This window comes from Pseudophryne corroboree, chromosome 9 (assembly GCF_028390025.1).
Source record: "Pseudophryne corroboree isolate aPseCor3 chromosome 9, aPseCor3.hap2, whole genome shotgun sequence".
NCBI lineage: Eukaryota > Metazoa > Chordata > Amphibia > Anura > Myobatrachidae > Pseudophryne > Pseudophryne corroboree.
In genome coordinates, this window is record NC_086452.1 from 476,363,458 (window position 1) to 476,388,867 (window position 25,410).

A 25,410-nucleotide genomic window follows, 5' to 3' on the forward strand; every position below is an offset into this window, starting at 1 on the left:
ATCTTCCCCCCACAGCCCACATGTGATCTTCCCCCCACAGCCCACATGTGATCTTCCCCCCACAGCCCACATGTGATCTTCCCCCCACAGCCCACATGTGATCTTCCCCCCACAGCCCACATGTGATCTTCCCCCTCACCGCCCACATGTGATCTTCCCCCCACAGCCCACATGTGATCTTCCCCCTCACCGCCCACATGTGATCTTCCCCCTCACCGCCCACGTAATCTTCCCCCTCACCGCCCACGTAATCTTCCCCCTCACTGCCCACGTAATCTTCCCCCTCACCGCCCACGTAATCTTCCCCCTCACCGCCTACATGTGATGCCCCTGCTCACCGCCACATGTGATCTTCCCCCTCACCGCCCACATGTGATCCTACCCCTCACCGCCCACATGTTATCTACCCCTCCCCAGCCACGTGATCTTCCCCCTCACCGTCCACATGTGATCTTCCCCCTCACAGCTCACATGTGATCTTTCCCTCACCACCCACATGTGATCTACCCCTCACCACCTACATGTGATCTACCCCTCACCACCTACATGTGATCCACCCCTCCCCACCCACATGTGATCCACCCCTCACCGTCAACATGTGATCTTCCCCCTCACCGTCAACATGTGATCTTCCCCCTCACCGCCCACATGTGATATTCCTCTCCCTCACCACCCACATGTGATCTACACCTCCCCACCCACATGTGATCTACCCCCTCACCACCCACATGTGATCTACCCCTCACCACCTACATGTGATCTACCCCTCACCACCTATATGTGATCTACTAATCCCCACCTACATGTGATCTACCCCTCCCCACCCACATGTGATCTACCCCTCACCGCCAACATGTGATCTTCCCCCTCACCGCCTACATGTGATCCCCCTGCTCACCGCCACATGTGATCTTCCCCCTCACCGCCCACATGTTATCTACCCCTCCCCACCCACATGTGATCTTCCCCCTCACCGTCCACATGATCTTCCCCCTCACAGCCCACATGTGATCTTTCCCTCACCACCCACATGTGATCTACCCCTCACCACCTACATGTGATCTACTCATCCCCACCTACATGTGATCTACTCATCCCCACCTACATGTGATCCACCCCTCCCCACCCACGTGATCTACCCCTCACCGCCAACATGTGATCTTCCCCCTCACCGCCCACGTGATATTCCTCTCCCTCACCACCCACATGTGATCTACACCTCCCCACCCACCTGTGATCTACCCCCTCACCACCCACATGTGATCTACCCCCTCACCACCCACATGTGATCTACCCCCTCACCACCCACATGTGATCTACCCCTCACCACCTACATGTGATCTACCCCTCACCACCTACATGTGATCTACTCATCCCCACCTACATGTGATCTACCCCTCCCCACCCACATGTGATCTACCCCTCACCGCCCACATGTGATCTACCCCTCACCGCCCACATGTGATCTTCCCCCTCACCGCCAACATGTGATCATCCCCCTCACCGCCCACATGTGATCTCCCCCCTTACCGCCCACGTGATCTTCCCCCTCACCACCTACATGTGATCTACTCATCCCCACCCACATGTGATCTCCCCCCTTACCGCCCACGTGATCTTACCCCTCACCTCCCACACGTGATCTTCCCTTCACAGCCCACATGTGATCTTCCCCCCACAGCCCACATGTGATCTTCCCCCCACAGCCCACATGTGATCTTCCCCCCACAGCCCACATGTGATCTTCCCCCCACAGCCCACATGTGATCTTCCCCCCACAGCCCACATGTGATCTTCCCCCCACAGCCCACATGTGATCTTCCCCCCACAGCCCACATGTGATCTTCCCCCCACAGCCCACATGTGATCTTCCCCCTCACCGCCCACATGTGATCTTCCCCCCTCACCGCCCACATGTGATCTTCCCCCTCACCGCCCACATGTGATCTTCCCCCCACAGCCCACATGTGATCTTCCCCCTCACCGCCCACGTGATCTTCCCTCTCACCGCCCACGTGATCTTCCCTCTCACCGCCCACGTGATCTTCCCCCTCACCGCCTACATGTGATCCCCCTGCTCACCGCCACATGTGATCTTCCCCCTCACCGCCCACATGTGATCTTACCCCTCACCGCCCACATGTTATCTACCCCTCCCCACCCACATGTGATCTTCCCCCTCACCGTCCACATGATCTTCCCCTCACAACCCACATGTGATCTTTCCCTCACCACCCACATGTGATCTACCCCTCACCACCTACATGTGATCTACTCATCCCCACCTACATGTGATCCACCCCTCCCCACCCACATGTGATCTACCCCTCACCGCCAACATGTGATCTTCCCCCTCACCGCCCACGTGATATTCCTCTCCCTCACCACCCACATGTGATCTACACCTCCCCACCCACCTGTGATCTACCCCCTCACCACCCACATGTGATCTACCCCTCACCACCTACACGTGATCTACTCATCCCCACCTACATGTGATCTACCCCTCCCCACCCACATGTGATCTACCCCTCACCTCCCACATGTGATCTTCCCCCTCACCGCCAACATGTGATCTTCCTCCTCACCGCCAACATGTGATCTTCCCCCTCACCGCCAACATGTGATCATCCCCCTCACCACCCACATGTGATCTCCCCCCTTACCGCCCACGTGATCTTCCCCCTCACCACCTACATGTGATCTACTCATCCCCACCCACATGTGATCTCCCCCCTTACCGCCCACGTGATCTTACCCCTCACCTCCCACATGTGATCTTCCCTTCACAGCCCACATGTGATCTTCCCCCCACAGCCCACATGTGATCTTCCCCCCACAGCCCACATGTGATCTTCCCCCCACAGCCCACATGTGATCTTCCCCCTCACCGCCCACATGTGATCTTCCCCCTCACCGCCCACATGTGATCTTCCCCCTCACCGCCCACATGTGATCTTCCCCCTCACCGCCCACATGTGATCTTCCCCCTCACCGCCCACATGTGATCTTCCCCCCACAGCCCACATGTGATCTTCCCCCCACAGCCCACATGTGATCTTCCCCCTCACCACCTACGTGATCTTCCCTCTCACCGCCTACATGTGATCCCCCTGCTCACCGCCACATGTGATCTTCCCCCTCACCGCCCACATGTGATCTTACCCCTCAATGCCCACATGTGATCTTACCCCTCAATGCCCACATGTGATCTTCCCCCTCACCGTCCACATGGTCTTCCCCCTCACAGCCCACATGTGATCTTTCCCTCACAGCCCACATGTGATCTACCCCTCACAGCCCACATGTGATCTTCCCCTCACAGCCCACATGTGATCTTACCCCTCACCACCCACATGTGATCTTACCCCTCACCAACCACATGTGATCTACCCCTCCCTGGCAACATGTGATCTTACCCTCCATAATCTTTCCCCTCACCGCCCACATATAATCTTCTCCTCTATGATCTTCCTCCTCACCGCCAACATGTGATCTTCCTCCTCTCCACCCACATCCTCCACCACTGCCGCAAGTGCGATGTTTCCCTATGCCACCCCCACACGTGATCTTGCCCCCACCACGCAATTTTCACCCTTCAGTACCCACAGTGTCTACTGAATATAAAGTACTCACTCATTGTCCATTCTGCATGGCAAGTTTCCTAAATACACCTGCTGGCTCTCTCCTGCAACCAGATCTCGTCCTTTCAGCGTCAGTCTAGATCCTCCAACCAAAGGACCAAACGATGGAGACACAGACATAAGAAGTGGCTCCTGCGAAGAAACACAGAGGTGACATCAGAGACACGACAAGCTCCGCGTCTCTCCTACATTACTCCTAACACGTCTGGTATCACCTCTGACACAGAACCAGGGTACACGAAGCTGCCACGTAAAGACGCGCAAGACAGGACTGTCGCCTCCAGAGCGGAACACAACAAAACGCTGGAGGAGCCAGATATATAACTGCATGTATATAGATATATAACTGCATGTATAGATATATAACGGCATGTATAGATATAGAACGGTACAGTATGTATACATCCATAACTGCATGTATAGATATATAACAGTATGTATAGATATATAACTGCATGTATACATCTATAACTGCATGTATATAGATATATAACGGTATGTATACATCCATAACTGCATGTATAGATATATAACTGCATGTATAGATATATAACTGCATGTATACATCCATAACTGCACATATAGATATATAACTGAATGTATACATCTATAACTGCATGTATATAGATATATATCTATATACATAGTTATATATCTATACATACAGTTATATATCTATACATGCAGTTATATATCTATACATGCAGTTATAGATCTATACATACCGTTATATATCTATACATAGTTATATATCTATATACATGCAGTTATAGATCTATACATGCAGTTATAGATCTATATACATACAGTTATATAATGGCATGTATAGATCTATAACAATATGTATAACAGCATGTATAGATTTATAACGGCATGTATAAATATATAACGGCATGTATAGATATATAACTGTATGTATAGATCTATCACGGCATGTATAGCTATATAACGCGGCATGTATAGATCTATAACTGTATGGGGGCTGGGGGGGGGGGGGGGGGGGCAGTAATCGCACATTCTGTATTGCATCGCCCCCTGCACCACTTTCCATTAGAGCCCTATACCCTGCCCTGCCTGGTTCCCCTCCCACTGGTGATAACTGCACAGTTTGGTTCCGTACCACGAAGTTGAAGCCACCGGCAGTGCTGCTGCCTGCGATATAGTAGTTGACGTTTCTCAGGTTCTCGTTGATTGTTATGGTGATGTTGGCAGTTGACACCGCATCCGGGGCTCCATCCGTCTGCAAGGTGCAGACCAGGCTGCAGGGAGAATAGAACCAGTCAGAGCCTGGCCGCCACCGAGCTCAGCACCTGACACGTGGCCTCTAGCCGTCACTACCTTCTGCTGCCGCTCCTCTTAGGGTCCACCACACATTCTCGAGGTCCCACCGTCACTTTGTGAGTCTGCGTGGAGATCTCCGCATTGACAGGTTCATTGTACACCTTCTGAGACTGGAAATAGGCCCCACAGATGGTGATGGAGGTAGAGCCACGTAGCGGAGCACTTCTAGGGTGAAACTGCAGCAAAGATACAGATATTACACAAGGCACGCGCTGGTGCCGCATTGCAGAACGCAGCGTGACCGGTGCCCGGCGCTGGGAGTACCATCTGACATGCGGCGTCATACACAGAGATCAGCTCATTAGCGCAGCCACACTCATTAATAGGGTCATGCTTTACGTCATGTAATGTATACACAACAGAAGAACATTACAGATCTCACGTAGAGCTGGACGTATATGGTGGGTTTTGTGTGCGCACGTATAAAGGGGACCATAAAATGGGGGACATAAAATGGGCTTCCAGTTTCTGCTGCACGATGGGGCTCCTCTCTGCTTTGGTCGATACACAACGGACTTGCTGCAGAAGGGCGTAAATATGGGGGGGAGCTTCAGCACCAGTAGTTACCTATTTAGTGCCTACACCTCCCTACTAAATCCCAGCGTCCGTGTTCCCCGACGAAACAAGAATAAGCATTCTTACCACCTGCAATGGAGTCGGACCTGGGAAAGTCTTTGGATGATGAGGATTGGCAATCTGAGCGATCACACTGAAAGGGGGAGTTGTATCAAAGCTTGGACAGAGCTAAAGCACCAACCAATCAGCTCCTAACTCCTCACAACGCCTGTAACGCAGAAGTTCGGAGCTGATAGGTTCCGGCGTAAACCTGGTGCATACGTTATTGTTGCACTTGGAGATGCTCCCAGCGCAGCACGCACGGGAATGCATCTTTTATTTCCGATGAATTTTACGCCTGCGCTTTAAAACGTGAATGCGTCCAACTCTACAAGAGCCCCGATGGCTTTACAGAAGAAGTTTTGGCCAATTATTTGGGTTATACAGGATGCATCAGAGAAACTCCTACGTCATGAATTGCTGGAGGGCAGATGCCTTGGTTCCACTCCCCTTGACATTCGTCCTCCCGAGAGCAGCCATTTTGACACCAACCACACCCCATGAAGGGCGGTGTGCGTAGGCAACGACTGCAGGTGAGGAGGTGCCGACACCCGGGGCCTGCGACATCGACCTTTGTCACCTGTAGGGACAGTCAGACATGGAAACCTGTATCCAGCATCACCCCCTTTTAGTAGACGCCCCAATATATCCCCAACTCACCTGGTTCCCGGTGACAAACAGTAAGTCGTTCCCAATGCGGGCGACCTCAGGTGACACAGACTCGTTGCGGCTCAGGGAAAAGTTGGACAGGATAAGAGGGTTGCTGTTGCGTTGCAGAATTACCTAGCAGCGGTGTGGTGAACGGAGAGGGTAACAACGTTGCAGCACTGTAGGATACACACGTATATATACACCGTCTGCTTTACGGCTCACCTGTATCATTCTCCCAGCGGAGGTGCCCAGATATCCGATGGTTAAAGGTTCCTCGGTGGTGGCGTACAGAGAGGTGAGCAGGGTACCATTCAAGCGTCCGCTAAACAAGTCCAGGCGTATCATGGGTGGGGTGACCAGCGTGGGGACATTCCAACAGCTGCGGTCCGGGACCAGCGCAGATTCATTCACCTGGGGGAAGAGATCTCTGTATAGAATAAAGATTGGCACGCAGTCGCTGCCCTACTTCTCTGCGTGCCCGGTTCAGCTAGCCGCCAGGCTACTAGGGAGCTGTGCCCGTCACTGGTGTTATCGGGATGGGTGAAGATCATCACCTGAACATCAGCGGACAGGTAACACGCGGTGCTACAGCTGGAAGCTAGCGGCTAATGGGACCAGCCCCTGAGTGTCCCTCCTATATCCTGTCATGTCACTGGATATCTGGGCATTTAGGTGACAATAGTGACTGATACCCACCTCTTATATACACTGTATATCTGGTGCATGCATTATATGTTTTACAGACGGAGTATTTCCCCAGAGAAGCCGGGGCTGACGGAGAGAAGAGCGGCCGTTATCTCTGCTATGGCGGCAATGTCTCTTATATACAATGTGTACATGATCTCCTATATCTATCCCTGTCTGACAGTCCTACCCTAGTTACCCTGAGCCTCTGCAGTCGTTCCGCCAGTCCCTCTATCTACAGGGAACTTCCTTCTCTATTCTTCTTGCTGTTTCTGGACCGGTCACCACCCACCACCACCGCCACCTAATTTTACTTATGTCTCCTGCTTTTACCCATAATGCCTTCTTCTTGGCCCTGGGCCTTACATTTTGGGGGCAGTAGGTCTCGGTTTGGTAGTAGCGAAGTCCTCTCTGGAGCTTTTCCTTGTACTCGATGCTGCAGCATTTTCTCATCCCATCCCTGATGGACAAGTCGATGAACTTCAGGGGGAAGGCGCAGAGGGCGGATTTTTTGCGGGGCGTTGCACTTTGGGGCTCACTCTGAGCAAAGGCCGCAAACAGCACAAGATTTTCAGTGCCCAGCGACAGCTCAGAAGCCAGGTTGCTCCCCACGCCCACAACGTGAGCCGCCTGCACAATGTTGAACGTTTGAGGCTCCGACCTGCGCCGGCGTTTCTGCTCAACCCGACAGTCCAGGACCAATTCCCGGTAACTAGAAGAAACCGCCCAGAGAAAAAGCCATTAATACCAGAGATGTACAGAGCGCCAGAGATTTAATGGTCAACAGGAAACCCTACAGGTCTACGGCCACCTCCTTCCACCGGCCACCATTCAGTGCTGCAGAACTTGGTGCATGGTAAAATCATTGAGGCCTACTGGTGTAGGGCCACACGTGTGTGCGTGTATGTTTGCATGTGCTCAGCTTAATGCATCCAAATTCCCAGCATACTGCTAAATAATCCTGGTCCTATCCTTCCTGGATCTTACTTTCCACCTTTACAGGGGCCGTCTAGTGGTGAAACTGATCCATAGAAATAATGCGGACCCCGGGGACTACATGGATATAACATGGACTCACCTGTTTAAACGGCAATAACAAAACGATAACTTTTTGAGATTTCAGAGAGTACAGAGCTGAACCCAAGGTGTCAGCACCAGGTTCCCTCAAACTGCAGCATCACCATCTGCGTAGCCTCGCTTACCCTTCAGTAACTCTCCGGCAAAGTCTATATCACACATTGCGCTCACCTTTTCATCTCCTCCTCCTTCGCGCTTAGACGTATCAGCCTGCTGTGGTAATTGTTGGTCTCGGTGCTCTCCTGCTGTACCGTCAGGAAGTAGACGTAGTCTGTAGTGTTGAAGGTGTACACATAATGGATGGGGTAGGTGTTCATATATGGTGGGAGGACCGTCAGCGAGTGAAAGTTGCCTGCAAAACCATCCTGAGACGAGAGGAGCCTCCTAATGGACACAGACGTGGTGCTGTAGTTCTCAGTCACGCGTGACTCTAGCGTGGAGGCCACAAAGAAATAAACATTCCGTATGTGCAGCATCACCTTGACCTTCGTCCCAAGGGGGCTAGCAATACAGTCCCTGCAGGAGGAAGGGGAATTATCCTGCCCACGGAAGAGGCAGTAGGAGTCCAGGATTTCTAAGCCTTCGATTTCATGCAGGAAGCAAAGACCACGGAGAGAGGAGCCACAGCTATACAAGATGTTTTCCACTGGGTCCACTACTAAGACTTTGCTGTCAGTATCCTCCTCCTGGTCTGGGAGGGCGCTGCCCATCCGGCATTTGGAGCAGAGGTCACACTGGGGGCTCTTGGTGGGGCCGGTGATTAGGTCCTGCATGAGTTGGAGGTCTGTGCCCCTGAGGACATAGAGGTGGTTAGTTGTGGCCAGGAAGAGCAGTGGCTCTTTGGCTGCCACATTCTGTATGGTACTTGGTGCAGTGAAGGTGGGCAACTGGTACTGGACATCTGGGTCTAGCGTAGGGTAGTATGTGACCGGGCACTGCCATGCGGAAGTCAAGGTGCCCCGTGCAAGGAGGAGGATGAAAAACAGGCCGGAATGGTTCCACATGATGGATATACAAAGAGGAAGCACAGGAAGGAGCAGCATTCACCTCAGTGGAGGGCAAAGCAGAAACCACACAGCATCCATATTGTGGTACCTGAGGAGGAAGGAACATGGTCAGTATATACGTAGAGGTTACCCATGTGTACGTACCCACACACCGTGCAGGGGCAGCAGCAGGGAAGTATCTCTAAGGCAGAGAGTAGGGAAAGTAGACAGATGAGGAGGTACAAGGAGAAGAGACGTGATAACGGGAGTGGGCGACAGACTGAGGGACAGGTGGCGAACATAAAAAACAGAGCGATAACCGGAAGAGATCCGGCAGCAGAAAGCACACGACAGCGAGTACGGAAAGATCTGAGGGTAATAACTAAGAAATGAGCGAAGTTGCTGTGAGAGCGAGGAGTAGTGACACGTGGAGGTGTTAGAGGTGAAGAGCGCCGCTGCGCAATCTACAACATGGCTCCTCCGGGGATGAGGCTTCATGCTTTTACCAAGATGGCCGCCAATACCATTATTGCCATCTTGTCACTAAGCATGAGTGATAGAGTGGGAGACTGTATTTGGATTAATATACTGTACATCTCCGCAGGCGTGTACCTGCTAAACCAGCACACTGTACGCACGTTTCCTAACAGAAGGCGTGCGCAATTTGCTGCAACATGAGCAAGATGCATCTATTATTGGGGGTAAATCAGATCTGATCGCTAGGCAGCCATTTTTGCTGTCCTGCAATCAGATAGTCGCCTCCTATAGGGGGAGTGTATTTTCGCTGTGCAAGTGTGCGATCCTATATGTTAGCAAAGCTGCTAAAAATCAGTGTGTGCGCAGCCCAGGACTTACTCCTACAGTGCGAATGAATCCTCCTGACCGAGTCCGGAACCGACGTCAGACACCCTCCCTGAAAACGGTTGCCACCCACAAACGCCCTCTTCCTGTCAATCACTTTGCGTACGCCCGTGCGAATAGATCATTCGCACCATCCCGTCGCTGACCTGCGATGCCCGTTGTAGCTATTCGGCGCGCCTGTGCATTGCGGTGCATACGCAGTTTGCACCTGATCGCCCGCTGTGTAAAAACGCCCAGCAGCGATCAGATATGAATCAACCCCATTGTCTCTCTCCGGCCACTACTCGGCTCTGGGCTGGATATAGCTTGCAGAGGAGGCTCCCGGACAAGACGCTACATGTGTGTTGGAGGCTCAGACGTCGCACCCTGCTGCATTCACTCATGCTGGAAGTGATACACATTCTTCCACGCACGGAACATGTTTACAGAGAACCTGGTTTCACAATCATGGACAAAAATAATCGTGCACTCATCATAACCTCTTACACATTAACCAGAGACCCGTCTCCCGGGAAACACGCGCCCATAGACGGCCATGTGACCAGTGGCTCACGGCCTGGGACTGTACGGGACACTATAAAGCAGGGTATTGGGGATTATATGTTCCAATCACTGCTTCATTCTGACGGCTGTAACACATCCCGGCACTGGACCATTAACTGCTGGAACATCTGGGTCCTCACCACAAATATCATGTTACACGCAACATCCCACCGCCGAGTGTGCCACAGAGATTCTGCACTTCCAACTAGGCAGCCTCTGCTCCCTGAGGGGACAACGTATGGGTGACGTAAAGCCGCCTTCACAATTCCTGTGAGATTATTATATATATAGATCTATCAGCCAGTCTAGAAGCAGTTTGTACCCCTGACCCCCAGAGCGTCGCCTCCATTCCATACTGCCGATTTGGGAAGAGAATAAAAGCCGGATCTTGCGGGATCTATAGAAACTATACTGGAAAAAGACGGATCCATACTACAGTCACACGCGCACTCACAGAAAATCCAGATCTACACTAATCTTAGGGGGATATGTACTAAGCAGTGATAAGAGTGGAGAAGTGAGCCAGTGGAGAAGTTGCCCATGGCAACCAATCAGCTGCTCTGTATAAATTTATAGCATGCAAATTATAAATGTTACTTCAATGCTGATTGGTTGCCATGGGCAACTTCTCTACTCTTTTCACTGCTTAGTACATCTCCCCCTTAGTGTGCCTGGGAGTGCGCGTGTGTAAATTTAGTGTGGCTCCGGCTTCTGCAGTAAGGCTTAGAGGGAGATTTATCAAAGATTGGAGAAAGATAAAGTGGAGAGCCACAGGTAGGCCAGGCCTGCTATAGGCCTTCCATGGCTGTGTAGGAAAGGGAGGACATTATATTGGCGGCATACTGCGTAATCCCGATATAGGCCAAGATTAAAGCGCACACAATTTCCTTCTGCTTAGCGGGAAAGTGTGGCTGGGACAGTAACGTAACGTGTCAGTAAGCATGTACCGGTTATTTGTGATAACAGTGGACAGGGTTACAGAATACCCTCCCTGGGTGTACCTCAGTGCGTGCATTTAAAATATAGATCAACTCTACTATAAACTACCAAGAGAGGAAATTAGGAACCACATAATTGGTACCACGGGCAAGGCTCCAGGTCTATGTGTAACACAACATGGCACTATGCCCGACACACTGGCAGAAATCACAGCACACCGGTTACTGTACAGGATGCACTCAGCCCCTGGGCATGAGAATATACCTGTATGGCAGACACTAGAAGTCATTCCTTACACTGCAGAGATACAGGGTCCCTGAGGGATAAGTGTGTCACATATCTCCGGCTCTGTCCCGGTGTAGACCAGCGGTGAACGTGCGCCGCACACACCTGCCAGAGTGTGCCAAGAGAAGCTACCCAGAGGTGGGGCAGTTTCCCTGCGACACACAGCGATGCCCCTAATCGTGAGAATGCCGCCATTTTGTGTGTGTTCTTGTCCTAATTTTGACCAACAAATGCTAGGAGGTGGGGTGCTATGTCATCATACAGGTTTATATAATCTCCTACTGCCTAACAATACATACACCTACAATAACCTAATTACTCTCTAAGCTACAGTAGAATTACTATCATCTTTTACTCCCTAACTAATAACACTGCAGTATTAACTAATAACTAACACTGCAGTACTACTAACTAATAACACTGCAGTACTACTAACTAATAACACTGCAGTACTAACTAATAATAACACGGTAGTACTAATAATAACACTGCAGTACTAATAACACTGTAGTACTAATAACACTGTAGTACTAATAATAACACACTGTAGCACTTACTAATAATAACTAACACGGTAGTACTAATAATAACACTATAATGCTAACTATTAGTAATACTGTAGTAGTACTAATAATAACCAACACTGTAGCACTAATAATAACTAATAACGCTGTAGCACTAACAACACTGTAGTAGTAGTAGTAGTAGTAGTAGTAGTAGTAACTAATAACACCGTAGTACTAATAATAACTAATAACACTGTAGGACTAATAACACTGCAGTAGTAGTACTAACTAATAACAACAACTAACACTGTCATACTAACTAACACTGCAGCATTAATAATAACTAATAACACTGTAGTAGTACTAACTGATAACACTGTAGTACTAATAACACTGTAGTAGTAGTAGTAGTAGTAGTAGTAGTAGTAGTAGTAGTAGTAGTAGTAGTACTACTAACTAATAACAACAACTAATAACACTGTAGTACTGATAATAACTAACACTGTAGCACTAATAACACTGTAGTACTAACTAATAATAACTAACACTGTAGTTCTAATAATAACTAACACTGTAGCACTAATAACTAACACTGTAGTAGTAGTAGTGGTGGTGGTACTAACAACTAATAACACTGTAGTAACAATAATAACTAACACTAACCAATAATAACTTATAATAACAATAATAACACTGTAGTACTACTTAGTAATAACACTGTAGTACTAAAAACTAACACTGTAGTACTTATCGATAACACTATAGTACTAACTAATAACACTGTAGTAGTATTACTAATAACACTGTAGAACTAATAACAAAAACAACACTGTAGTACTAAATAATAACTAATGACACTGTAGTACTAATAACTAGTAACATTGTAGTACTAATTAATAATAACACAACAATGTAGTAGTACTAATAATAATAATAATAATAAACAAATAACATTGTAGTACTAATTAATAATAACTAATAACACTGTAGTACTGACGAATAACATTGTAGTACTAACTAATAATAACTAACACCACTGTGGTACTAATAATAACTAATAAAACTGGAGTATTAATTATAACTAACAACAATGTTGCACCAACTAATAACACTGTAGTAGTAAGCAATGATAACTAATACTGTAGTAGTACTAATTACATTATTGTAGTACTACTACTACTAAGTAATAACACTGTAATAGTACTAATAACACTGTAGTACAAACTAATAATAACTAATAACACTGTTGTAGTAGTAGTAGTACTAATAACAGCGTAGTAGTACTGATTAATAATAACGAATAACACTGTAGTAGTACTAACTAATAACACTTTAGTCCCAATAATATCTAATACCAAATTACACTGCAGTACTAATTAATAACCAATAACACTGTAGTGGTACTAACTAACAACACTGTCCTAGTATTAGCTAATAACACTGTAGTGGTACTAACTAACAACACTGTCCTAGTACTAGCTAATAACACTGTAGTGGTACTAACTAACAACACTGTCCTAGTACTAGCTACTAACACTGTTGTGGTACTATCTAACAACACTGTCCTAGTACTAGCTAATAACACTGTGGTGGTACTAACTAACAACACTGTCCTAGTACTAGCTAATAACACTGTAGTGGTACTAACTAACAACACTGTCCTAGTACTAGCTAATAACACTGTGGTGGTACTAACTAACAACACTGTCCTAGTACTAGCTAATAACACTGTAGTGGTACTAACTAACAACACTGTCCTAGTACTAGCTAATAACACTGTGGTGGTACTAACTAACAACACTGTCCTAGTACTAGCTAATAATACTGTAGTGGTACTAACTAACAACACTGTCCTAATACTAGCTAATAACACTGTAGTGGTACTAACTAACAACACTGTCCTAGTACTAGCTAATAACACTGTGGTGGTACTAACAACACTGTCCTAGTACTAGCTAATAACACTGTAGTGGTACTAACTAACAACACTGTCCTAGTACTAGCTAATAACACTGTGGTGGTACTAACTAACAACACTGTCCTAGTACTAGCTAATAACACTGTGGTGGTACTAACTAACAACACTGTCCTAGTACTAGCTAATAACACTGTGGTGGTGGTACTAACTAACAACACTGTCCTAGTACTAGCTAATAACACTGTAGTGGTACTAACTAACTAACAACACTGTCCTAGTACTAGCTAATAACACTGTAGTGGTACTAACTAACAACACTGTCCTAGTACTAGCTAATAACACTGTAGTGGTACTAACTAACAACACTGTCCTAGTACTAGCTAATAACACTGTGGTGGTACTAACTAACAACACTGTCCTAGTACTAGCTAATAACACTGTGGTGGTACTAACAACACTGTCCTAGTACTAGCTAATAACACTGTAGTGGTACTAACTAACAACACTGTCCTAGTACTAGCTAATAACACTGTGGTGGTACTAACTAACAACACTGTCCTAGTACTAGCTAATAACACTGTGGTGGTACTAACTAACAACACTGTCCTAGTACTAGCTAATAACACTGTGGTGGTGGTGCTAACTAACAACACTGTCCTAGTACTAGCTAATAACACTGTAGTGGTACTAACTAACTAACAACACTGTCCTAGTACTAGCTAATAACACTGTAGTGGTACTAACTAACAACACTGTCCTAGTACTAGCTAATAATACTGTAGTGGTACTAACTAACAACACTGTCCTAGTACTAGCTAATAACACTGTGGTGGTACTAACTAACAACACTGTCCTAGTACTAGCTAATAACACTGTGGTGGTGGTACTAACTAACAACACTGTCCTAGTACTAGCTAATAACACTGTAGTGGTACTAACTAACTAACAACACTGTCCTAGTACTAGCTAATAACACTGTAGTGGTACTAACTAACAACACTGTCCTAGTACTAGCTAATAACACTGTAGTGGTACTAACTAACAACACTGTCCTAGTACTAGCTAATAACACTGTGGTGGTACTAACTAACAACACTGTCCTAGTACTAGCTAATAACACTGTAGTACTAACTAACAACACTGTCCTAGTACTAACTAACAACACTGTCCTAGTACTAGCTAATAACACTGTAGTACTAACTAACAACACTGTCCTAGTACTAGCTAATAACACTGTGGTGCGGAAAGTACACGGAGCCTCATATAGAAGCTGGAGCGGGGTGATTACAAGGTACAGATGATGAAAGCCAGCGATGGCTCAGGCTGGTTTAGCATTAATTCCTGTTGCAGTTTTATTACTGTCAGTCGCAGCAGCAGGGCCCTATTTTCCTGCAATGCCGGACGCCGGCTGTCTGTGCAATGGAGGCTGGACAATACTATATGGTGAAAGCCTATGCACCAGGCTTATAACCACCTCCCCATACTTCCACCTACACTGCAGCCGGCACAGCCGTGCCAGGAGTGTCAGCTGGGTGATGTCCCTGTGATCAGGAGGCCGCTGCACCATAACACGCTGCAGGAACACGGTGACAAGTCACGTCACAGGGGCTGGAACAGGCTCACACTGCAGGCTGGACACGGGTTATTGCCGGTTTGTCTCTTTGCCGGCGCTTGGAGAGGACATCTCTATGCGCCGGTGATCCAGCTCTCTGCGTACTGTTAGCATGATCCGGGTCAGATAACCGGGGGTTGCACTTTCACACTGCAGACTACCCGGGAAGCAGACCGCTGTTGTGCAAGATGGCTTGCAGTGCCCTGGACGCCGCGGTCTGATTGACACACACCCTCCAATTGGACCATTTTGGCCGGTGCAGTACCATTTTTCATTGTCTATACCAGCCAAAAAGGGCTTTGTACCGGGTTTTGTCGTCTCCCAATCCTATTCATTCCTATGAGAGCGCCGCAGGGTCAAGGCCCTTTACCCGTCGCAATGCCCCCTTTCCGCATTTAGTGGTGGGAAGAATGGATTTCTCGATTTGGATGGGGGCATTTAATGTAACAGTGGCGCCTTGGAAGGCAAATTTAAGGTGGGATGATGGGACTATATATACTTAATGCTGGATGGTTTGGAGGCTATTAATTGAATGTGGGACTGAGTTGGATGAGGAGAAGGCCTATTTATGGCATGTGAATACCCCACATCGCTACAGTACAGCCTGCTCCTCTGCACAGCTGTATTTGGTCGGGACTGTCCTGGCGTTTTGGGAACGGTTGTGAGGACTGCACAGCGGGCACAGGGATTGGCTGTACACTAGGCAGCAGCCCAGGGCACAGGCAGCAGATATATATATATATATATACACACACATACATACACACACATACAGTACATACAGGTATACACACATACATACGTTACTGGTGCTGGACGTGTAGAGTCCCATATAACAGAGAGAATTTACAGGCCAGGCATCATGGATGAATGGGAGAATTACTGTCTGGAGTCGGGAGGTTTATACTGGGATATCCTTGAACCATGTTACATCCGCAGGGTCACACTGCACCACTGTCCAGGTTCTAGGCTACATGGTAAATGGGCCACAGCTTTGTCCTGCCAGCAGTCTCGCACATTCACGCATGGCAGTCGTAGAATGATGCAATGCGAGTCGCGGCTGTGTAACGCTCCAGCTGTTTGTGCCTTTCTCATCTTCTATATTTCTGTTCCCTAAAATATTCCTTTTGTTTTCTGCACCGGTATAATAATAATAATAATAATAATAATAATAATAATGATGTAACCTCTGCCTCCCCCATCTGCTGCTGCTACACCCTGCCTGCAGGAACCCTCCCCTCTATGCACTACCTGGATGAATGGTGTCTGGTAACTGGCAGATACCCGTCACCTGCAGCTACGGCCCTTCCTGCATTCCTGGCTACTGAGCACAATAACGTTCTCGTGGCCTCAGGCTGGGGCTGGATCCTCGGGAGCTTTGGGGAACTTATCCCCCATCACAATGTTACTTCTCGCTGACAGGAACCATCAGACCTTTACACAATGGGCTGGTACACATGGGCCATTCCCAGGGCGCGCAATCACATGCCTAAACGTATGAAGTTCTGTCACTGCAGGCCTAATACGTCACAGCAACCCCCGCACCATGCCATATTTGTCCAGGAGAGTCACAAAATTCAAGAGAAGCCACCCTCCTGGATTCCGCCATAGCATCACCCCTGCTGTGTTTTGATAACAGACGTAAAATCCCACTTCCACTCGCTCCGCTGAGGTAATTTCTGCTCCAATTGTTTCATCTGGATTATTGGTTTAGATTTTTTGGACAATGTGCCTTGGTCTCGGATTTAGGAAGCAATTTGTGACCTGGTTCCCTCTGCTCCTCCAGACACCTCTATAAAGGTATTTCCCGCTATGGGGCATAGTACATAAGGAGATCTGTCATACGAGGCGCTAAAAACCTTCATCTCATCCAGTCGCTGCAACACAACGACAGATTGCTCTTATTACTGGGCACAAGATTGCAAGACCGCCGCAAAGTCCTGCGCGGAGCACGCCTGAAACAAGACAGGGGGATTCCACGCGGAGCCTACCCAGCCGCATTCTGACAGACAAACCTGCAACATCTCCGCACCCAGGCGCAAAGCCAGGGAAATTATTTGTGAATAAGTCCAGAAAATTGCTTCACCTACAGAAACTCCGTGTGTGGGCAAAATTACGGCAGGAACTGGATTACTCACGACCTACCCAGATAAGATCCAAAGTTCACAAATAGTTTATGAATAGAGGCGCTGTGTTGCTGGGATTGTACCGGCAGCAGCTCAGGGGACGCAGCCAATCACACCAACAGCAGCCGGGGACAGGTACACATTTGGGGAAAGTGAATGCTGCAGATTACCATGAATCCTGACATCACCGCTTGTTTCATGCGCAGCCTATCCAGTCACTAGGAACCAGTGACCTCACTGAGAGTGCAGCCTATCCAGTCACTAGGAACCAGGTGACCTCACTGAGAGTGCAGCCTATCCAGTCACTAAGAGCCGGAGACATCACTGAGAGTGCAGCCTATCCAGTCACTAGTAACCAGTGACAGCATTGAGAGCACAGCCTATCCAGTCACTAGTAACCAGTGACATCACTGAGATCGCAGCCTATCCAGTCACTAGGAGTCATTGACATCACTGAGAGTGCAGCCTATCCAGTCACTAGGAGCCGGTGACATCACTGAGAGCACAGCCTATCCAGTCACTAGGAACCAGTGACAGCACTGAGAGCACAGCCTATCCAGTCACTAGGAACCAGTGACCTCACTGAGAGTGCAGCCTATCCAGTCACTAGGAACCAGGTGACCTCACTGAGAGTGCAGCCTATCCAGTCACTAGGAACCAGTGACAGCACTGAGAGTGCAGCCTATCCAGTCACTAGTAACCAGTGACAGCACTGAGAGTGCAGCCTATCCAGTCACTAAGAGCCGGTGACATCACTGAGAGTGCAGCCTATCCAGTCACTAGTAACCAGTGACAGCATTGACAGCACAGCCTATCCAGTCACTAGTAACCAGTGACATCACTGAGATCGCAGCCTATCCAGTCACTAGGAGTCATTGACATCACTGAGAGTGCAGCCTATCCAGTCACTAGGAGCCGGTGACATCACTGAGAGCACAGCCTATCCAGTCACTAGGAACCAGTGACAGCACTGAGAGCACAGCCTATCCAGTCACTAGGAACCAGTGACCTCACTGAGAGCACAGCCTATCCAGTCACTAGGAACCAGTGACAGCACTGAGAGCACAGCCTATCCAGTCACTAGGAACCAGTGACCTCACTGAGAGTGCAGCCTATCCAGTCACTAGGAACCAGGTGACCTCACTGAGAGTGCAGCCTATCCAGTCACTAAGAGCCGGTGACATCACTGAGAGTGCAGCCTATCCAGTCACTAGTAACCAGTGACAGCATTGAGAGCACAGCCTATCCAGTCACTAGTAACCAGTGACATCACTGAGAGTGCAGCCTATCCAGTCACTAGGAGCCGGTGACATCACTGAGAGTGCAGCCTATCCAGTCACTAGGAGCCGGTGACATCACAGAGCACAGCCTATCCAGTCACTAGGAACCAGTGACAGCACTGAGAGCACAGCCTATCCAGTCACTAGGAACCAGTGACCTCACTGAGAGTGCAGCCTATCCAGTCACTAGGAACCAGGTGACCTCACTGAGAGTGCAGCCTATCCAGTCACTAGGAACCAGTGACAGCACTGAGAGTGCAGCCTATCCAGTCACTAGTAACCAGTGACAGCACTGAGAGTGCAGCCTATCCAGTCACTAAGAGCCGGTGACATCACTGAGAGTGCAGCCTATCCAGTCACTAGTAACCAGTGACAGCATTGACAGCACAGCCTATCCAGTCACTAGTAACCAGTGACATCACTGAGATCGCAGCCTATCCAGTCACTAGGAGTCATTGACATCACTGAGAGTGCAGCCTATCCAGTCACTAGGAGCCGGTGACAGCACTGAGAGCACAGCCTATCCAGTCACTAGGAACCAGTGACCTCACTGACAGTGCAGCCTATCCAGTCACTAGGAACCAGTGACCTCACTGAGAGTGCAGCCTATCCAGTCACTAGTAAGCAGTGACAGCGCTGAGAGCACAGCCTATCCAGTCACTAGGAGCCAGTGACATCACTGAGATCGCAGCCTATCCAGTCACTAGTAACCAGTGACAGCACTGAGAGCACAGCCTATCCAGTCACTAGTAACCAGTGACAGCACTGACAGCGCAGCCTATCCAGTCACTAGGAGCCAGTGACATCACTGAGATCGCAGCATATCCAGTCACTAAGAGCCAGTGACATCACTGAGAGTGCAGCCTATCCAGTCACTAGGAACCAGTGACGTCACTGAGAGTGCAGCCTATCCAGTCACTAGTAACCAGTGACATCACTGACAGCGCAGCCTATCCAGTCACTAGGAGCCAGTGACATCACTGGGAGCGCAGCTTATCCAGTCACTAAGAGCCAGTGACATCACTGAGACTGCAGCCTATCCAGTCACTAGGAACCAGTGACGTCACTGAGAGTGCAGCCTATCCAGTCACTAGGAACCAGTGACATCACTGAGACTGCAGCCTATCCAGTTACTAGGAGCCAGTGACATCACTGAGAGCGCAGCCTATCCAGTCACTAGTAACCAGAGACAGCACTGAGAGCACAGCCTATCCAGTCACTAGTAACCAGTGACAGCCTATCCAGTCACTAGGAGCCAGTGACATCACTGAGAGTGCAACCTATCCAGTTACTAGGAGCCAGTGACATCACTGAGATTGCAGCCTATCCAGTCACTAGGAACCAGTGACCTCACTGAGAGTGCAGCCTATCCAGTCACTAGTAACCAGTGACAGCACTGAGAGCACAGCCTATCCAGTCACTAGTAACCAGTGACAGCCTATCCAGTCACTAGGAGCCAGTGACAGCACTGAGAGCACAGCCTATCCAGTCACTAGTAACCAGTGACATCACTGAGATCGCAGCCTATCCAGTCACTAGGATCCAGAGACATCACTGAGATCGCAGCCTATCCAGTCACTAGGAACCAGTGACATCACTGAGAGTGCAGCCTATCCAGTCACTAGGAGCCAGTGACATCACTGAGAGCGCAGCCTATCCCTGAGCACCTCTATTTAGCACAGAAACCACTGTTTTATCATCATAGTGTGTAATATGCGCAGTAAGCGGTGGACGTGCACTCTAATGCATCACGCGGTATAGGTATTTCCTGTTATGTTTATAGCGTTATGTGGGTTTTTGTTGATAGTTACACAATAATAAAAATAAACGTATTCCAGATAGTGGGACTGGACAACGCACACAAGAGAAGCGAAGGCATTCCCGGGGACGTGTGTGTAATAGCTGGGCCTGTCAGCAGCCGTGTCGTCCATTGTGTGTTGTTCCTCAGGCTCAGGAAGCGTGTGTCCGTCACTGAGGTATTGCTGTAAGTGATCCCACATGTGCGGCGTGGACTCTGCACTACAGCAGACTGAACGTGATCTCTGGCCGAGGTCACTGGCAGCAGATCGTCAGACACCGCTCACGTCACGGGATTCTAGCAATCTGTGAGCACGGCGCTGACACCAGAGGCAAGAGCTGCTATAGTACAGGCGCACGGTGTCACTGGGAGGCATTTCTAGGAGCAGTAAGTGCGGATACACACAGTGGCTAAGTGAACGTAGGCTGAAGGGACACACCAGCGCCTCGGCCTAGCGATCCACGGGACTCGGCCTAGCGATTGACAGGCCTCAGCGCAGCCACCCACAGGCCTCGGCCCAGCAACTCACATATATTGTATCGCTGGTACCTGAACTGTTACTGTCTGTATATTACTGGTGTATACTGTACTGTATACTGCTGGAGCCTATGAGTGGACGATGCAGATATGGCCGTAGTGGGAGGAGATCTTGGAACGCTCTGCGTCAGAAGGAAGCCGTTATTTGTATACATACGTCAGCTGTATCATCACCCATGTGTCCCTGACACGCAAGGCCGCTTACATGCGATTCTTCCCACTGTAAAGCTCTGCCCGAGTACCGGCGTGTGGTCCTGGCGTTCATCTATGATCATTTGGTCACAGATTGCCAGCTCTTGAGCCGTGCAGTATTGCGGCCAGACCTTGCTCTATCCGTATACAATCCGACACTTCTATAAATGTCCATTTCCTCCCAGGGAAAGTACTCGCAGAGCCTGACCTCTCACTTCCTCTATCTGAGGAGTATCTCAGGGCTTATATGTCTTTCCTTTCCCCGCATGTCCATGTTTCCGCTGCTGCGGTCACTCCCTGGCCAGACACGTGCCACAGGTCTGGCGTGTACACAGCGCATGCTTCAACGCGTCAGCTGCTTGTGGAACTACAAGTCCCAGCACACTGCCAATTCCACAGCCTCGTGCAACTGCAAATTCCAAATACTCCAGCCATTCTGCTGCCTGGGAGCATTACAGTTTGACATGTGGACCGCCACAGTCAAACCCCCCCATTGGGGAACTACAAATCACAGCACACCATGCCAGTGCTGTGGAACTACAAATATCAGCACACCCCTCTGTGGAACTACAAGTCCAAGCACAACTTAGGATCTGTTTAGGAACTACAAGTGGTCCGCAAGCTGCACCTTGGCTATCCGGGCCTGCTGGGACTTGTAGTGCTGTCACAGTCTCAGTTACCTCTGCTGCACATTGCTGGGTTGCTAGGAATGCAGTGACTGTCATTATGTAATAGCCTCGGCCGCTCAGGCACTTAGCGCACAGGAAGTGGAGTCTGTCGGAGAAAGCGAGTAAATAAAGGAGTGTCTCGTTACCAGTGGGTGACAGAAATTTTATTACATAAAGCAAACAGAGCGGTCGGGAATCTCCAGGGATCTGCAATCCCGCACACTCCCCGGAAGACCCTGTGCCAGCCGGTACCAGCGACTGCACATCCCACAGCTCAGCCATGTAACAGCTGGACCCGACTGTATGTTCTGCCGTAAGATAAAGTGCTTTACTGCACTGGTGGGACTGCAAGGCCCAGCACACCCTGGCTGCTGAAGAACTCCAAGTCCTAGTACTGGTTTAACCCATTCCTAGAATTCACTTGCAGGCTCCATAGACAGCTCATTATTAGTATTATTTATTAGCAGTTTCTTATATAGCGCAGCATATTCCATTGCGCTTTATAATTAGAACAACAGTAATAGAACAAAACTGGGCAAAGACAGACATAGAGGTAGGAGGGCCCTGCTCGCAAGCTTACACTCTATAACGACACAGGGAGCTCTATATGCCCCACAGGTTATCAGACATACTCCCGGGTGTAAGGGGCAGCCCCAGGACAGGGCAACTACATAGCAGCGGCATCAATGTAATAATGGGGACCCTGCCAGCTTGCGGGGGCCCAGGAGAAGCTGCAGCCGTTACCGTCATCTTGTGTGGCCCAGAAAAATATAAACGTCTGCTCCTGTAGCCACATTGTCATGGTGCCAGTCATGTGACACGCAGGCCGTACAGCTGCCAGCGTGCCATGCAGTGTTGTCCCTTCACAGTCCAGGAGACCAGGCGCCAGCCCAGCACCAGTATACAGTAGTGCTGGGTAACACAGAGCCAATAAATATGTATTATACAGTAAACCGTCTGGAGCAGATTCACTGACCTGCAGTCACAGGGATCCGCACCCCACCCGCCTCCTGGGGCTTATTCACTTACCCGCAGGACTTACCATGGGCATTTAGCCTGGCGCTGCTGAATTATACCCCAGAGTGAGCGCCATATCCCGGCGCAGTGTGCCCCGTGTATAGGTAAGGCACAGATTCCGGGTTAAGCGCACAGAGCGATTCCATTACCGCGGGCGTCTGTTCACACCCACCTGAGGCTCAAGCTTAAACCCGCAGCAAGCGCACCCTTGGGGCTTACCGCTGCAGTAATTGAATAGCTCCGGGCACCTAACCCGCGGGAAGTCACGCGGCTGACTGAGTATTGCAGCTTAATCCCGGGAAACACCCGTTAACCACTAATATTAAATATATCCCCTGAATGTCTGTAGGAGGGGCCGCGGCAGATATCTCCTGTGATCCCGCCATTCCCGCCGGCAGCCGCATCTCCCGTAGGTTTGGATGGGGGATGCAGTGCTTCCAGATTTACCAATATGCGAAGCATTCCGGAGATTGTCCCCCACATGGTCACATGGCAGTAGCCACCCCATAGCGTATGGGGTACTCACCACAGTCTTAGCCGGCAGAGGGTTCCCTCAGATCCCGCCCTGGAAACGGCCGCTGTGTATGTGCAGAATCCCCAGCAGCAGACCTCAGAACACATCGCAGGACGGGCGCTGTCCCAGCGGGGGCTTGGTAATACATTCACGCTAATATAGCGCACTGAATATGTAATAAGTGATAAATGGGCCCCTCACAGACTCAGTGGGGTAAATTTACTAAGGTGGGAGATTTTTAGAACTGGTGATGTTGCCCATGGCAACCAATCAGATTCTACTTACCATTTATCTAGCTGCTTCTAGCAGATAATAGATATGATCTGATTGGTTGCTATGGGCAACATCACCAGTTCTAACAATCTCCCACCTTCGTAAATTTACATCAGTGTTGGAAACGTCAGTTCATTAAATTAAACAGTGAGACGGAACATTTTTCAAAAATTCTCAAGATGGGGCCCCAAAATCACAGTTTATCAGGGGCCCATCATTCTTACAAGGGGCCCTGCCTACACCTCCCCTCCTAGAACTGCAGAAATCTGTGGCAATTGTTGTAGTTTTGAGAACACATAAAACTCTGGTTAGGGGGTGATTCCCGCAATGCGCATAAGGGACAATCGCAGAATGACTGCGCCACGATCTGGGCTCAATCATCGGCGCACCCCTGGAGAGGTGCAGGAACATGAGCAAAGATTCCTCATGGTAAGGTTATCGCAGTGATTCGATGTTCTAGAGCAGCCAATCGCTATACTCTGCATTGCAAGGTTTTGCCTCACACCTCATGGAGGCACACAGTAAAAAAAACGGAGGCACATAGCAAAACATGGATGTAGGAGCTACCGTAACTGGCTTATACGTGTACAGTCCAATATATCTCAGGACCGACAGAAAGACACAGCTGCCGTCGGTACCCCAGACACCAGGGAGTACACAGGTGATATCAGCTGTCTGCAGTCCTATGGAAAGGACTTATCACATACCCCTGTCCCCTCATCACGTACCCCTGTCCCCTCATCACGTACCCTGCTCAATTATCACGTACCCCTGTCCCCTTATCACGTACCCTGCTCAATTATCACATACCCCTGTCCCCTTATCACGTACCCCTGTCCCCTTATCACGTACCCTGCTCAATTATCACGTACCCCTGTCCCCTCATCACATACCCCTGTCCCCTCATCACGTACCCCTGTCCCCTCATCACGTACCCCTGTCCCCTCATCACGTACCCCTGTCCCCTCATCACGTACCCCTGTCCCCTCATCACGTACCCCTGTCCCCTCATCACGTACCCCTGTCCCCTCATCACGTACCCCTGTCCCCTCATCACGTACCCCTGTCCCCTCATCACGTACCCCTGTCCCCTCATCACGTACCCCTGTCCCCTCATCACGTACCCCTGTCCCCTCATCACGTACCCCTGTCCCCTCATCACGTACCCCTGTCCCCTCATCACGTACCCCTGTCCCCTTATCACGTACCCTGCTCAATTATCACATACCCCTGTCCCCTTATCACGTACCCCTGTCCCCTTATCACGTACCCCTGTCCCCTTATCACGTACCCCTGTCCCCTTATCACGTACCCCTGTCCCCTTATCACGTACCCCTGTCCCC

The 25,410-nt window shown here is 49.4% G+C and overlaps 1 protein-coding gene across 2 annotated transcripts in view; it reads right to left on the reverse strand.

Annotated features, from left to right (window-relative positions):
• Positions 1-25,410, reverse strand: part of MST1R (macrophage stimulating 1 receptor) — a 66,510-nt gene that overhangs the window by 17,106 nt on the left and 23,994 nt on the right. For both annotated transcript variants that reach the window (XM_063941415.1, XM_063941414.1), the window contains exons 2-9: positions 8,184-9,107; positions 7,302-7,647; positions 6,474-6,662; positions 6,261-6,383; positions 6,010-6,180; positions 4,983-5,161; positions 4,765-4,903; positions 3,637-3,776 (exon numbers count right to left, since the gene is read on the reverse strand). In XM_063941415.1, the coding sequence (XP_063797485.1) occupies positions 3,637-3,776; positions 4,765-4,903; positions 4,983-5,161; positions 6,010-6,180; positions 6,261-6,383; positions 6,474-6,662; positions 7,302-7,647; positions 8,184-9,055 (2,159 nt within the window). In that variant the 5' untranslated portion in view covers positions 9,056-9,107. The remainder of the gene's footprint in view (positions 1-3,636; positions 3,777-4,764; positions 4,904-4,982; positions 5,162-6,009; positions 6,181-6,260; positions 6,384-6,473; positions 6,663-7,301; positions 7,648-8,183; positions 9,108-25,410) is intronic.